The following is a 15,904-nucleotide window of genomic DNA, read 5'->3' as shown; positions in this document are numbered from 1 at the left end:
GTAAAAATCTCCTGCACTGGAAAAGGAGACATAAAAGAAAATCACTCACTCTGGAGCCAGAGGCAGGTGGATTGCTGTGAGTTCAAGGCCAGCCTGGTCCACAAAGCAAGTCCAGGACAGTCAAGGCTACGCAGAGAAACCCTGTCTTGAAAAAATAAAAGGAAAGGAAAGGAAAGGAAAAGGAAAGGGGAATTACTATTATTAAAGAAAAAGGCTAACATAATTTTGCTGGCATTCATTTTGCTGTGATAAAAATAATAATAGTTTAAGAAAGAAAAAGAAAACCACAAGGACTAAACAAAAATACCTATATTCAGCTGGGTGTGTTGGCACAAACCTTTAATCCCAGCACTCGGGAGGCAGAGACAGGTGGATCTCTCTGAGTTCGAGGTCAGCCTGGTCTACAAAGTGAGTCCAGGACAGGCTACACAGAGAAACCCTGTCTAATCCAGGGCTAGAGAAATGTCTCAGTGATTAAGACCACTGGCTGCTCTTCCAGAGGACCTGAGTTTTTATCCCACCACCCACATGGCAGCTCACAACTGTCTGTAACACAAGTTCCAGGGGACTCAAACCCTCACAGACACAAACGCCAGGAAAGCATGAAATAAAAATAAAATAATAATAATAATAATAAAGAAAATCTTAGAGTCAGAAACAAACTCTGTTAAAGGACACCCAGATCCAAAAACAAAAGGCAGATTCTTTTTTTTTTTTTAATGAAGTAACTGTGCTCTTGGAGAGCTAAAAATTAAGATAATGTCCTGAAATAACACATTGACTCTAGCAAAATCAGGCCTAGAAGAGAACAATCCTAAAAGCTCCTTCAATTTCTTAAATTAGGACCAGCTACAATTAGGTGTTCCTATCATTTGATAGCATTATTAGTGAAATGGGCTGGAAGGCAGATAGTTTTGGAAACTCACCCCCTTACATAAAACTGACTCATGGAAAAATAGCACCTGAGGCAAAACTGAAGGATACAGACACAGGTGTCAGCACAGACATGTTCCTTAGCCTTAGTGCAGCCTGTCATTGCCAAAGTCAGGGTAAGGAAACAACGTTACCTTACACACACACACACACACACACACACACACACACACACACACACACACACCAACCTCCATCCAAGAAAGAGATGCTCGTTTGATTTTGCATATAAGAATTTTAGAAAGCTGTGTGCTGGGTGGGTATGTTTGTACCCAGCTAAGCAGTCAACATGAGATGTAGATGTGACCAAGGACCCGATGGAAGCATAAGACTTAGCTGGAATCCTACTTACTGTTTTGTCAGTGTGGCAGCATCCCTGTGCTTTGATGAGAGCCAGGATGGAAAAGTCCAGTAAGATCTGTAAATGCTACAGAGCAAGCAGCCATACAAACTCATAAAGCCCAAACACACTGCTTTACAGAGAAATAGTAACTAAGGCAGCGCCAGTTTATGGAACAGTGATTCAAAGTGACCACGGAGGTTTCAAGAGCCTACATGCTGATTTTGCTCAAAACTGTTTTCAATGTGTAATTACTATTCCAAATCCCTCTAGCACGTGCATCTACGTGACTATAGCAGCCTCTGTTGTGCACAGGTAATCAGGTTTTTGAGATGTAATGTTTTCATACGTGAAAAGTAGCAACCTACTTGAGAACTTCAATTTTCTTCTCCATTTTCCAGGGTTTGCATTTGACAGTCGCAATCATTTGTCTATTCTCATCCAACAGTCCTTTTAATCGCTCTAGTTCCTCTTCGTCGATTTCTTCCTCTTCTTCCCTTTAAAAGAAACCAAAACCAGAGGCTAACCTTTGCTTCATTTCCAAACCTAAAGGGCCCCCCTCAGCCATGCAAGACCCTTTCCAAGTCAGCCACCCACGGTCCCTGAGGTCCCCTAAACTCTAGAATTCACATCTCAAGACTGACATCCGGCTTGGGGATTATTATAACTTTCAACAATGCTATTTGCATCCTAATGCTCAAAATGGAACTGTTCTTTCATGTCCTCAGCCTCCAGCTGTCAGAACGAGGAAGCTTTGGAAAGGGTAGTTAGAGATCTAGCAAGATCCACACTTTTCGTCTCTGCTCCCCTTGGCAAGCTATCCTCCCCAATTCTATGTTTCATTTAAGAACCTTATTTTTCAATAAGGATAATAAATTAAAGGTGAAGATGTCTTTGAAGTGTCCTTAGAAATTTTAAATTAGCCCTGTCTCAAGAGAAAAGGGGGAAAAAATTGAAACTGTGTTTCTCAAAGGGAGCCGCCTAATCTGTTAATTACACCCAAAACTTCATTTGATAAAATTCAACTTGAAATACTTTTGGTGGAAGCAAACGCTTTGAAGACGCCTTCAAAGGAATTTTGCTTCTCTCTAAGCAGATGCAGCAGCGCTCTCTTCCCTGTGATCCCACTGTTGCAAAACTGGAAGCTAAAGAAAAACAAAATCTAAACACGAGCCACATGGTTTCAGTGAAGCAATGTAATACTATACTATAGAAATCAAATCGCTGGCAACGGACTGTTTTAATTATTAGGCTAGTGCCTCAATTTTAAACACACCCTTTCACGCTTAATATCACGGTATGAGACTGGGGCTCTGAAAGTCATAGATCTGCTTTGCGAGCACAGTCTACATTCAGACTGTAGAATCACTGAGTTCCTCCATCTTTTCCTGGGGCTTACTGTCCACTTCCTTTTGCCTCCTAGGCTCACACTTCCTCCTTAGCAACACGTTGTTCTTTTACTCCGAGAGCTGAAAGGGCCTCCCGTAGCTGGAAGGGAGTTTGTTCAGCCATGTCTCCCAATACTGGCAGACTTGGCTTCATGTCTCCCCCAGTGGATCCAGTACTCTGCGCATAACCCTCCCTGGAGCTTCTAGTTCAGCTCCCTGGCTTTCTCCTCCACACTCACATTTTCATTTTAATCCTTTCCAGGGCTGCGGCCAGTGAATGCTAGCTGCCTTCTACAGCTGTTGCCGTCATATTTCACCACCCTGCTTGCCTTTTCCAAAGGCCTGGCTTACAAGTATTTTATTTATAATCTTTAACAACTTTTCGACAAAATTCTCAGCACTCCTGCTGCTGACGTCTCTCTCCTCCCTAGACCCAGACTGAAAAAGATGTTAGAAACTGTTCGTTATTATTGAAAAACACATTTTATAATTCACTAAGCTTACTACTGCACACACCAGGAACATGGGAGAAAGATATTTTTAAGTGATTTAAGTAACGTAGAAGGACACGTTTGAAGACAAGTTGTGAACCTATACTTTCTAATCATGCCATCAGTTCTTACATAAAACTGCAGATTACACATGTAAAACAGCACCTTCTAGTGATAGGGTGCTTTTTACGAAATTGCAATGTTGGGATGGCTAACTTCGCTTGTCAATTTGATACTTGAGAAGAGGAATCTTCATTGGAGGAACTGTCTCTATCAGACTATCCTGTACGCATGTCTGTTAGGAGCTTCCTTGAGGATGCGCCTTACTGGAGGCGCTTACTGGAGGATGCTGACCCTTGGCAGATGGTCCTGAGCTACATAAGAGAGGGAGCTTCACCAGCCCCGGGGGAGCAAGTCAGTAAGCAGCTCTCCTCCTTGTTCCTACCTTTGTTGCTGCTTGACTTCCTGCCTCGACTTCCCTCAGTGACAGACTGCGATGTGAAAGCTTAACTCCATTTCCTCCACAAACTGTTTTTGGTCAGTGTTTTGCCACAGCAACAGAAAGCAAACTAGGACAAATATTTTGCTTAGAAGAGAAAATTTGTTTCAAGGAAATTATATAATGATACTAGGATGTAATTTGCATTGTCATTTGGGTTGTTTCTTTTTAATTATTTGGTATTCATTATACAAAATCCTGTGACTCTGTATAACAATGACATAAAATACTTGAGGATGGTTTTAATTAAATCTATAATCACCGGTTTTTGTTACTTTCATAATTTGCCAATTTGAAGCGATATAGAAGTTGGGTTGGTTAGTCTTAGAAAGCTTAGTATGTTTTTGAGCTTAGATGTTTTAAAATAATTGAACTTGCTTCCATGTAGCTGTAGATACAAACACAGATCAAAACATACCTGGCCAGCAAAAGGAACTGGATGAGTGAAACAATCAAGAACGGAGACAATTCAGAACACAGTATCTTTAAGATTAGTAACCTAATTCTTTGATATTTCAAGCCCTCAACTAAACTGCTGTTCCAGAATAATCCATATGTGCAAGAAGTAAGATAATGTACTACATTACTGAGTTCCACCATGAATCATGTATAAGACGGTCCCAGTAAAGACAAAAGAATGAGCCAAACAAAGATTACAAATGTTAATGCCAAATATCAGAGACCACCTAGTAGAGACCTTTCTGACACTAAGCTCCTACTTCCTGTGTAACCCTGATTCTGACTTTCCAGTGACAAAAGTTTTTACTTCTCTCAGCCTCCAAATACCTTGATCCTATTTTTTTTTTCTCCAGCATGGATAGCCTATCTTATTTCACAATGATCTTTCTCCCTTGCTACACTATGAATCTGGCATTAGGAAACATTTATCAATTAAATTTTTCTGAATAACGCCAAGTTATCATCCTGAACTCACCGACTGAATCAAAGTAGACTAACACAGCAGTGCTCAGCAAGATGACCATACCATGGGGAGATGTGCATGCCTGCACCACATGACCCAGGCTTGAATATTTTTAAAGACTTGGTTGTTAGTTGTTGATAACTCCAAGAGGATCCTGATATACTTCAGAGTGTGGCTGATAGGTTAGGTTACCTTCAAATATCCAGGCAACTAAAATACTGCTCCCATCAGCATTGCATAGGAACAGCTTATCCACGTACTACTCAAAGAAAGAGCTCTTCATATTAATATATGTATATCATATATATAGCATACATATGACATATGTTCTATCTTCTGCAATTCAGAACTGCTCTGTGCAAGAAAGACTATCTTAAGCATACCAACAGTTGTGAGGAAAAGAGAAACCATAGCATACTGAATTTTCACTACTATGAACATTTTGCCTACTCGTTTAAAAGTGGGTCAGGAAAAGCCTGTAATAGCACTAGAAATACTCCACAGTGTCTAACAAGGGAATACTTCTTAACTATCACCAAAGATAGCATTACAACCTTATATTTACTCTGTTTAAAATGTGTATGAGGACAAGGGAAACTCCCTGAGGTTTTGCTTGAATATTTAACAAAGAAAGATTCTGAATTAATTCACTTATATCAATGTTTCTCAACTGTCTGATAATTTTTTTCAAAATACATTACTCTTGTTAACAACAGATTATCTTCTACAAATGAAACAGTAGAAAATAAACCCTAAAGTATTAGCCAGAACTAACTGTGGTGGATAAATACTAGCACTACAGACATAGAGCAGGAAAGTTGTGATATCTAATTTGAAAATTCCATGGAAACTAAAGTTGGCTATGTAGGGAGCTGGGGAGACAGGCAGTGGCACACAGGTGCTTTCACTCTTCTCAAAACTAAAGTGGGAGTGAGACTAACAGGCATCAGACACTCTCTTAGAAGATCAGCATGGGTGTGTTGCGCAGAGGCTCAGCATTTTAAATGAAGGCCCTAAGTGGGCCAGGCAAGCAGAAAAATTCCAGCCCAATTTATCTTCTTAGATTTTTTTTTTCCAAGCCAGGAGTAGTGGCGCACGCCTATAATCTCAGCACTCTGAGAGGCAGAGGCAGGCAGATCACTATGAGTTTGAGGCCAGCCTGGTCTACAAAGCGTGCTCAGGACAGCCAAGGCAATGTGGAGAAACCCTGTCTGAAAAACAACAAAACAAAACAAAAATAGTTCTTCCCCTTGGCCACATATGAGGAGGAAAAGCAAATTTATGGCACTCCTGTGTACAGTGGTGATGTTTTCTTGATGAAGTTCCTCCCAGAAAGAACAAGATTTGCTAAGAGGACACATTCCTGTGTAAGAATAGCAGGGACCATCATAACATTACATGGGACTAAAAATTGATTGCATTTTGGTTTTTTCTAAATGCTTGCTGAAAAGAAAATGCAAATTAAAATATCAAAGTTGAAGCTTAAAGCAAATGATGATATCTTGGTATTCAAGAAAAAGAGAATTCAGACAGGAAGAAAAAAAAAATAACAGAAGAAGGAAAAGTCAAAATGTAATCCAAAACATTAAGGAACCAATTTGATTATTTGTATTCTGGCAGGAAGTACAGCTTTGCTTCCACATCTCACCAATTTTCACATGGTTGCATTTTAATGATCGTGTCTGGGCATATTGTAACAGTGGTATAAAATGCTAAAAGATACAACCTCTGCAGGACAAGGTGGAGAGCACTGGATCTCACTGGCTGGTGTTAGTCTATAACGCCCTGCGACCTTCAAGGATGGAACAGGTTGGCTTGTTGCCTGAATCCTTCCCAAAAGGTCTAGGTTTTACATGATTAAATATGTCCAGGCACACGCTCCCTCCTCCCTCCCTCCCTGCCATCTGCAAATTTCTAGTAATCCAAGAAATAATCTTCTTGGATCTTTTAAAAATAGCATTTAAACACATTACTTCCTCCAGTTTCAGAAGTTTAGTTTAGAGCTAAAAGATGCTGAGTTGTTTTAATATAACTATGAGCTAAGTGTGGTGACTCACACCTTTAATCTTAGCACTTCAGAGGCCAAACTGGCTTACTAGTGAGTTCCAGGTCAGCCAAGGCTTAAATGGTGAGACCTTGTCTTCAAAATTATATATATAGTGTGTGTGTCCCCAACATTCTATAACAGAGGCCAGCACACTTTCTATAAAATTCCTAACCCTTAACATTTTAAGCTTTGAATTTACACACAACTGCCCTGTACTCATTTTCTTTATTAATAACCTCATAAAACTATAAGAACTATTCATACCACTTGTACTAATTTAGTCATAAGTTACCAAGTACTTATCCATAAGGTAAAATGGCATGAGCTCATTCTTCTCGAGCTTTCTATGTGTCTCAGGTTTCACTGTATCCAATTGATATAATGATTTTCAAATATTTAAAAAAGCCATAATATTGTAACAATCTGTAACACTTTAAGTTTTATAGGGGGATTTCTCATAGTCCATTCTTAGTGTGTACTCTTTTTTTAAAAAACCTATATTTTAGTATTTAAATATAATTAAGCAAAGTAAAATGGCAGGATCAGATTAAGCTTGTCTTAACTATGAATAGTTTTAGTGACTGATTTTTAAGCCCAGTGCAGCCCCATGTGGGACCATCTTCCTTCTGGTGTTTGTACATGACGATGCTGTCAGCCATGGGTGGGGGAACGTGGGGGGGGTGAGTGGGGGCGGGGGGGGGGGGGAGAGGGTCAGCCATAGGTGGGAGGGGCGGTAACTTACGCTCCTCTCCTCAGCCTCCTCCGCCTTTCTTTTTCTCTTGCCTTCCTTGTTTCTTCATCCTCCGGCTCCGGTTCTGGATCATCCTCATTGATAACATCTCTGGTCCGTTTCCGCTTTGGTCTCAAGCTCTCTCTTCTAGGTAGTTTGTCTTCTTCTTCACCTGAACACAGCAGTTGCTGCATCAGTAAGCAGCATCAGAAAATGCTCGTATTCTCTCACTAACACATAGTTGCTTTTCAGTAACTATGTCATGTACTGGCGACTGCAACCATCAGTCCCCCACAGTGTAAAAAAGAAACACTATTTTTACACACACACACACACACACACACACACACACACCACACTTGCTCTGTTGTTCATCTATTCAAATATGCAAATATGATTCTCTGCATTGCAATTAATTCAATCTTTATTTAGGAAGATAAACCAATGACTTGTAGTTTAGCAACGTATTATGATTTAAAAAACCATCCAAATCAGGTTCCAGTTTGGAGATTGGCATCGGACATGCAATGGTAGGGTTATAAAGCGTTGTGTGTGTATTACTGGATTTCCTAGTTCAGCTATCAGGGCTCACAGGGAAATGTCTATAAACCAAAACAGTTTTAGAGAAACTGATACAACTCTTGCGCTTCTTCCTAGTTCCAGTTATCCACCCTTGTCTTACTATTTTGTTATTCATTTGAAGATTTGCATAATTTTAGGCTGGCACAAACTACTGGATGCAATCAACTGCCCTGCTTCAATCTCCCAAGTATCTAGAACTACAGATACCACTCCTAACTCTATCTTCATTATTAACTCCAAACAGTCTTTCTTATTATTCTGAAATATTATTTCAGAACATGTAGCTCAGGGGGCTGGAGAGATAGCTCAGCAGTTAAGAGCACTGACTGCTCTTCCAGAGGGCCCAGGTTCAATTTCCCAGGATCCACACGGCATCTTAAAACTGTCCGTGACTCCAGAATCTAATACCCTCACACAGACATACAGACAAAACCGCAATAAAATTTTTAAAATTCAAAAAAATATATAGTTCATATGTTTACTTGATTGACTGGTGAATTCCATAGACCTTGAAGAAGAGTTAGTGAGAGTACTTATGAAACACTTCAAAATTGAAGAGGAGCATTTCTTAACCTATTACGTTAGACCCACACTACTGTCATACCCAAGAGACTAAAGAAAACATTAGTCAAATGTAATAACATAGTAAAAGGTCTGTATATCATAACCAAGTAGGGTTTATCAATAAATATAAGAATGCTTCGGCTGGCCATGGTGGCACAGGCCTTTAATCCCAGCAGTGGGGAGGCAGAGTCAGGCAGATCACTGTGAGTTCGAGGCTAGCCTGGTCTACAAAGTGAGTCCAGAACAGCCAAGGCTACACAGAGAAACCCATGTCTTGAAAAACTGGGGGGGGGGGGGGAGGCAAAACAAAACAAATAAAAAACAACAAATGGTTCAATATGCAAAAATCAAATAAGGTGACATTGCTACATTGCTATACTGACAGAATAAAGGACAAAGTTCACATCAATAAGTGTAGAAAAACACTTAAGAAAAACTAGCCATGTACAGTTTCAGGTAAAAGCTTTTTACAAAATAAGAATAGAAAAAAATCAGCTCACTATAATAAAGGTTATATGTGGTGGTACATGCCTGCAATCCCAGCACTCTGGGAGGCAGAGGCGGGCAGATCGCTGTGAGTTCAAGGCCAGCCTGGTCTACAAAGTAGACCAAAATGGTATTGATGTAAGAAAACGTCCTATGTAGCCCAATAGAAGGAAATAGAGAGCCCCAAAGTAAACATGAATATATGCAGTCAAGTTATACACAAAAATATTCCAAATTATCCAAAATAAGGTCATCAACAAATGACACTAGAAAAATTAGATAGCTCTGTGAAAAAGAGACTTAAACCCCTAGGTTACTCTATATACAAATATCAATTCAAAATGTATTAGACTTGATGTATGATACAACATTTTTAATTCCAAAAATATATGCTGGAAAGGCTTTATAGTATTGATTTTAGTAATGCTTTCTTGGACATGACATCAAAAGTGCAAGCAATGCAAGAAAAAAATAGTAAGTGGGACAGTTAGGAGCCAAGAGAGGAAAGTGCCCTTAAGGGCAAAGTCCTACATTAATATTACTTCAATATCTCCTTTTCCTATGGTTTCAGCCAAAATCATTTTGGTGAAAAGCACTTCAGTGTACCAAGAAATATTTCTGTCTGTTGTCTTTAGGATGCCTGCTAAACATGGTGGGAAACATTTGTCCACCATTGTAACCTTTTGAACATATACCTGTGACCTTTACCTAATCATGACCAAGAATGTGTTGGCTATTTTTCCTCCTTCACTTTTAGCCTTAAACTGAACATGCTCCAGAATTCACATCATAAATCAAAGGTGCTCTAGAAGTACCACCTCTAAAGAGCTTCCTTATATCAGTAGGTTTAGGCTCAGTGCCTGAGAGCTCAGGCTGTCTTCACTCAAAGAGGGCATCGCTTTTGAGACAGCTCCAGTGCTCTTGTCCCAGCTGCAGGCAGTCTACCTGTCTCCATTCCTTTACCTTTGGGTCATGTTTATCTGCTTTGTACTCAACAAGAAATGAACCATTGTGTTTATAGCCAAAGGACCTCATCAAAGGAAAGGCTTTGTTTGTTTGTTTTAATGTATATTTCTCATATTTTATGAGGAATTATGTGCCAATGGAAATAACTCATTGAAAGATAACTTAAAGAATAAAATACATACTTGAATACATACTTGCAAATCATGAGAAGGGTCTCATGTCCAAATATATAAAGAATTCTTATGAATAAATAATAAAAGTAATTGCCTATGCTTTAAAAGAACTAAATGTCTTTAATTGAAATTTCTCAGCTGGGAGGTGGTGGCACATGCCTTTAATCCCAGCACTCAGTAGGCAGAGGCAAGAGGATCACTGTGAGTTCAAGTCCAGCCTGGTCTACAAAGTGAGTCTCGCACAGCCAGAGCTACACAGAGAAACCCTGTATTGGGTGTGGGGTGGGGAGTGGGGAGAGAGAGAGAGAGAGAATTTCTCTAAAGAAGACGTTCACAGTGACCAGCAGATATATGAAGATATGTGTTCAACACCTTTAATCATTAGGGAAATGGAAGCCAAATCAGCTGTGAGATATTAGTTCACTCTCTCTAGGACAACCTTTGTCAAAAATACAATAAGTGATGTCAAGGATGTGAGATTGGAACCCACATGCAATGCTGGTGGGAAGGTAAAATAGCGCAGCCACCATAAAAACCATGAAATTCTTCAAAAATGGAAATAGAAGTATCTAGTCTTTCATCAATGCCAAGCACAGGCATTTACCTGAAAGAACTAAACTGAGATCCTTTTGTTGTTGTTGTTGTTGTTTTTGTTTTTTGAGACAAGGTTTGTCAGTGTAGCCTTGGCTATCCTGGACTCACTTTGTAGACCAGGCTGGCCTTGAACTCGCAGCAATCTGCGGGCCTCTGCCTCCCAAGTGCTGGGATTGAAGGTGTGTGCCACCACGCCCAGCCCTGAACTGAGATCTTGAAGAGGCACTATTACTTCATGTTCACTGAAGCACTATTCACAATAGCAGAGATATAGAAACAGTTCTGTCAACTGAGACAGAAGACGTACAATGTTCACGAAATGGAATATTCGGGCTCTAAAATGCAGGGAGTCCTGTTGTTTCTTATGTATATGAACATAGGAAGGCGCTATGTCCACTGGCATAAGCCACACAGAAAGACAAAAACTGCATGATTACACTAAAAAGAGAAGCCTGAATTATTCAGGCTCAGAAGTGAGCAACAGAACTGAGGTTGCCAGGGGCATGGAATAACAAGAAATGGTCATTGTTATAAATAAACATGAAGTTGCCAATGCCAAAAAACTAAGTCATAGGGATCTATTGTAAGATATAATACTTATATAGTATGTTGTTCTTGCATTTTATATCCATAGCCTCAACCTCAAAATCATTTATAAAAATATTTATAAAAACTTCAGTAATTGAATGTTTCACCATTGTCCACTAACAGGGCTATATGCAGGTAACAAATTACAACATTTTATAGAAGGTGCTTATGCATCTACAGACTCTGAGTTTCTTTGGAAGCCTGGAACCAATCTTCGTAAGCACCCAGCAACAACACTGCCATGTTGTTCAATTGACAAAAACACTGACAGGATTAAATCTCTCATGACAGTTCTTGCAACTATCAAAATAAGTAAATTAAGAACGCAGTTTATCAATATGACTCATTTAACATTTCTAGAACAGTTAATCTACTTAACAAACAGTATTCAGGGAATATCGAACAGCCACCAGAGTAAGTCCCATTCTGAGCCATAAATAAGTATCAGTGCATGTAAGAATTCTGTCACACAGCACGGATTCAACCTAAGTGAAACTAAGTTTTAAAATAGCTCTTAAATAACGTGGCCTCTGTGGAGGTGGCAGATTAGAGGCCCTGGTGTCTCCTTGGACCTCTTGGACCTCAAGTCCTGGTGGTCAACTTGAGTTCTTCTGCTGAGGGGCCAGCAAGCCCAGACTGAGGACTCCAGGAGAGAGCCTCAATTCTCACATTTATCCGTTTTCTTTTCTTGCTTTATATGGAATATGGGCCAGGGGACCTCAAGTAGAGTGTTCTTCAAGTGCCTAAGAGGTCAGGATGATGTTTCCTCCTACTCGTCTTTGTAAAGGAGCCTAAAGCTGGCATCAGGAAAAGTCTTAACTGTAGAAGGCCGTATAACCAGGATTCCAGCTTCATCTTTGCAGGCCTATGTGAGTGGAGCCATCACCCCAGGGAAACAAAGTGGTTTCTGCTCCGAGACCAAAAGAAATGGACAGAAGGGCAAATGTTAATGATGGTTTCATGCCAGTGATGGTTTCCATGTTTGAGGGCCAGTTTAGGCCTATGAGGTCCATGGTGAGGTGGGAAGGTAATTAACAACTTCCCAGGGCATCCTCATCTACTGCCTCGTCCTTTAACGCTTTACCTGCCCTTCCTTTTCTCTTCTTTGTCCTCCCTCCCCTGAAGTTCAAGTAATTCCTCCCAGCTCCCATCCCCTCCACCGCCCCCTCACATACACACACACACACACACACACACACACACACACACACACACACACAAACACATAAACACACAAACACATATACACATATACACACACACATACACACACACAAACACACATGGCAAGAGCTTCAGCGTCAGCCAGCCTACTTTACCCTTTTGTCAGTTTTGGTGTTTCCCTTTGCCATAAGGTTTGATGGGTGAAATAGAACCTCCACCCACCCCAGATCCTCCTCCCAGTCAAAGGAGCAGGGCCAGGACCATTTTGTGTTGTCTAAGGTTGATTTTGCTTGAGGAAGAGACCAAAGACCTGCATGGAAAAGTCAAGAAAGGTAGAAGACATCAATAAAATCAGACCAAACAAGTGTCTTTCGGGGTTACCAATAAGAGTGGATGGGAGGGGTGGAGGTAGAAGGTTATTTAGTCTGATCTATTCCTCAGGATAGGATCAGGTTTGGGGTCAGGGGTTCTGTTTTAGGGGTAAAAAGGAGCTAGGCCTGAACCACCCAGTCAGGAGGACTCCTTGAGTCAGAGGGGTAGAACGTCCTTCAGTTCGCAGGGCAGATCAGGTCCAGAGATGGGTAAAGTGTGAACGGTGCCTGTGCTTTGAGAACTGGCAGCAATTGAGAAACAGAGTAGCCTTTTTACCTACCCTAAGAAGTGTGTGGCAACCCTCATCACCCAAATCTGGGGCAAGGAAAAACAACTTCCATATGACACTGGGGAAGGACTCGTCTCCTCTTCTGTGAAAATGTTACAACCAAGGGCCTTGCATGGACTGGATCTAGGCCCACTACAAAGATGCAGGCAATGGGTGCCTCAGACTTCATGTGGGTCATCTATTGAGGGGAGAAGGCGTGCTCTCTCTGGCATGGACTCTCATGCCAGTTTTTCGATTACTTCCCCCTGTCTGGACAGCCTTGCCAGGCCACACAGGAAGAGAACTTGCTCAATCCTCATGTGGCTTGATGAGCAGGGGTAGATGGGTAAGAGGGGCTCCCCTCTTCTGAGGAACAGGTGAAGGGGGGTGGGGGAAAGGAAGGAAAGGCTGGCAGGCGAGGAAGGATGGGGCTCCCACTAGGATGTAAAGTGAACTGAAAAAAAAATAAACAAAACCAAAGTTTATTGTTTACATAGAGATTTGGGGGGAGGGAAATGTGAATAGGAATGCTAGGTTTGTGTGTGTGTGTCTCATTGCGTGTGAGGGAAAGAGAGAGAGAGAGAGACAGACAGACAGACACAGAGAGACAGAGAGAACAGAAACAGGAGCATGAGAAGGACCAAAGAGAAGTTGAAGAAGTGAAAAGAGGGGGAATAGAAAGGCTTATGAAATCCATGTGCTACAAAAACAGAAGGAGAAACTAGTTGAGGAAAAAGGCTCTGGTCTACAAAGTGAGTCCAATTTGGCCAAGGCTACACAGAGAAACCCTGTCTCAGAAAATAACAACAAAAAACCTGTCATTTTGTAAATTCATTATTTGCTAAGAAAAAGAGTTTGGGGATGTGTAGCTCTGCAGCTCAGGTAGAGTGCTTACCCAGCATCCAGTAAGATCTACTTTGGTCTCCAGTACCAAATCAAGAGGGAACAGTAAAATTTGCCTGTAACACTTCAAGAGGTAAAGGCAAGAAAATCAGAAGTCCCCGGTCATCTTCAGCTACACAGAAAGTTCAAGGCCAGGCTGGGACACAACGAAACCTGTCTTTAATTTTCTATGTTCCATAAAGCTGGTGCAAGAATGGGGGATAGGAAAAGTCCTGAAATAAATCTTGAAATATTAAATGAAAACTCTATTCTACTCAGTTTGCATGGCTTTACCGTAGGTTACATATATATTGTTACAATTATCTGCTGCAATTTAGAGACAAAAAAGGCAGACTTTAGTAGTTTATCTAGACTCTACATATCCAAACTGTAAGCAGCAAATGTTCAAGGTTGGCTATTAAATGACACTTTTGAAACAGACTTAATTCTCATTTAAGCCATGACACCAATGGAGTGAGGCTCCAGGCTACAGGGATCTCTTAGTCAGGACACCATTGGTGGTGGGTATTAAACTGTCAGCTCAGTGTCCCTCTAAATGAACTCTTTTTTAGATGCTGCACTTTCACTTTTGGTTTTAAAAATTCAACGCATTTGCTTATATAATGGTCTTTCTAATATCCCTGCCCATGATTGGCTTGGCTGTCTAGAAAGGGGCCATGTTTCATGCCCATGAGCTGAGCATATCCAAAGTGAAAACCATATAGCCATTCACACAAACCATCTAGGAACTGGGTATACAGGGCAGGCACGCTCTTTTGTTTTAGTTGAACCATCTGGTCAACCAAAACATCCTAGTATATAATTCACTTTGGGTATGTGCAAACAGGCAAGTGTGTGTGTGTGTGTGTGTGTGTGTGTGTGTCTGTGTCTGTGTGTGTCTATGTGTGTGTGTCTGTGTGTCTGTCCCATTTGTGTGCTTGCCCATTTGTGTGCTTGAAAGAGTGGCCTGGAATTTACTACATAGTCAAGTCTAGCCTTTAACTCACAGAAATTCACCTGCCTCTGTCTCCAAAGTGCTAATGCCCAAGTGTTACCAAGCCCAGCATGAAACACGTGATATTGTAGTTCACTGCAAGCCAATCTGTTTTGTCATCAGCCAAGGCTCCCAGAGAAAATAGAACAGAAATAGATAAGAAAATATTAAGTATAACCATTTACTTTATCATGAACAACTTATAAGCTCTGTATGTGTGTGTGTGTGTGTGTGTGTGTGTGTGTGTGTTTTTGTGTGTGTGTGTGTGTGTGTGTGTGTGTGTGTGTGTGTGTGTGTATAAATACAGGTTCTATATACACCAGATGAATAGAGTGAAGATTCTATTCAACAATCAATGAGGCCAGAACAAAGCATCCCCGAACACTCCTGTGATTTTTATGTCGTAGTTCAAGTGACATGAATGGCAAGTTCGTACCCTACCATCTTCCAAAGGAGCCCACCCTTGCTTACTTGAGCTCTCCTCTGTGTCATCTTCATTTTCCTCCACTTGGATTTGCACTGTTGAAGAAAGGAGATATGAACAGCAATTACTTCAATGCCTGTGTAACTGTCAGTAACTGCCTGTTTTTTAATCATTTCCCTCATAAGATTTTTGTACAGGTAAAACAATTTTTCTCTAGAACTGAAACATTGCTCAAAGGTTAAAAGTACTTTTTGTTCTTACAGAGGGCCCAAGATTCAATTCCCAGCACCCACATGGCGGTTTATAACTGTAATTTCAGTTCCAGGAGATCTAATGTTCTCTTCTGACCTCCAAGGAAATCAAAGGCATAAGAGGTAGAAACACACACACATACAAACACAAATACACACACACACACACACACACACACACACATACACACACAAAACTTTAATGCACATAAAATAAAAAACAAATATTTTCAAAACATTTTTCTA

General features: G+C 40.7%; 1 protein-coding gene across 1 annotated transcript in view; it reads right to left on the bottom strand.

The window, feature by feature from the left end:
* TMC1 (transmembrane channel like 1) overlaps positions 1–15,702 on the bottom strand; it is a gene marked incomplete at its 5' end in the record, with an annotated part of 116,399 nt that extends 100,697 nt beyond the window's left edge. The window contains 4 exons of the mRNA XM_084802364.1: positions 1,642–1,770; positions 7,363–7,522; positions 15,455–15,502; positions 15,669–15,702. Coding sequence (XP_084658490.1) covers positions 1,642–1,770; positions 7,363–7,522; positions 15,455–15,502; positions 15,669–15,702 — 371 coding nt within the window. The remainder of the gene's footprint in view (positions 1–1,641; positions 1,771–7,362; positions 7,523–15,454; positions 15,503–15,668) is intronic.
* Positions 15,703–15,904: the final 202 nt, after the last annotated feature.

Source organism: Acomys minous, assembly GCF_964271855.1.
Source record: "Acomys minous genome assembly, chromosome: 2".
Classification (NCBI taxonomy): domain Eukaryota; kingdom Metazoa; phylum Chordata; class Mammalia; order Rodentia; family Muridae; genus Acomys; species Acomys minous.
Note: the sequence above shows the minus strand (reverse complement) of the source record. Positions and strands in the feature narration are given on the sequence as shown.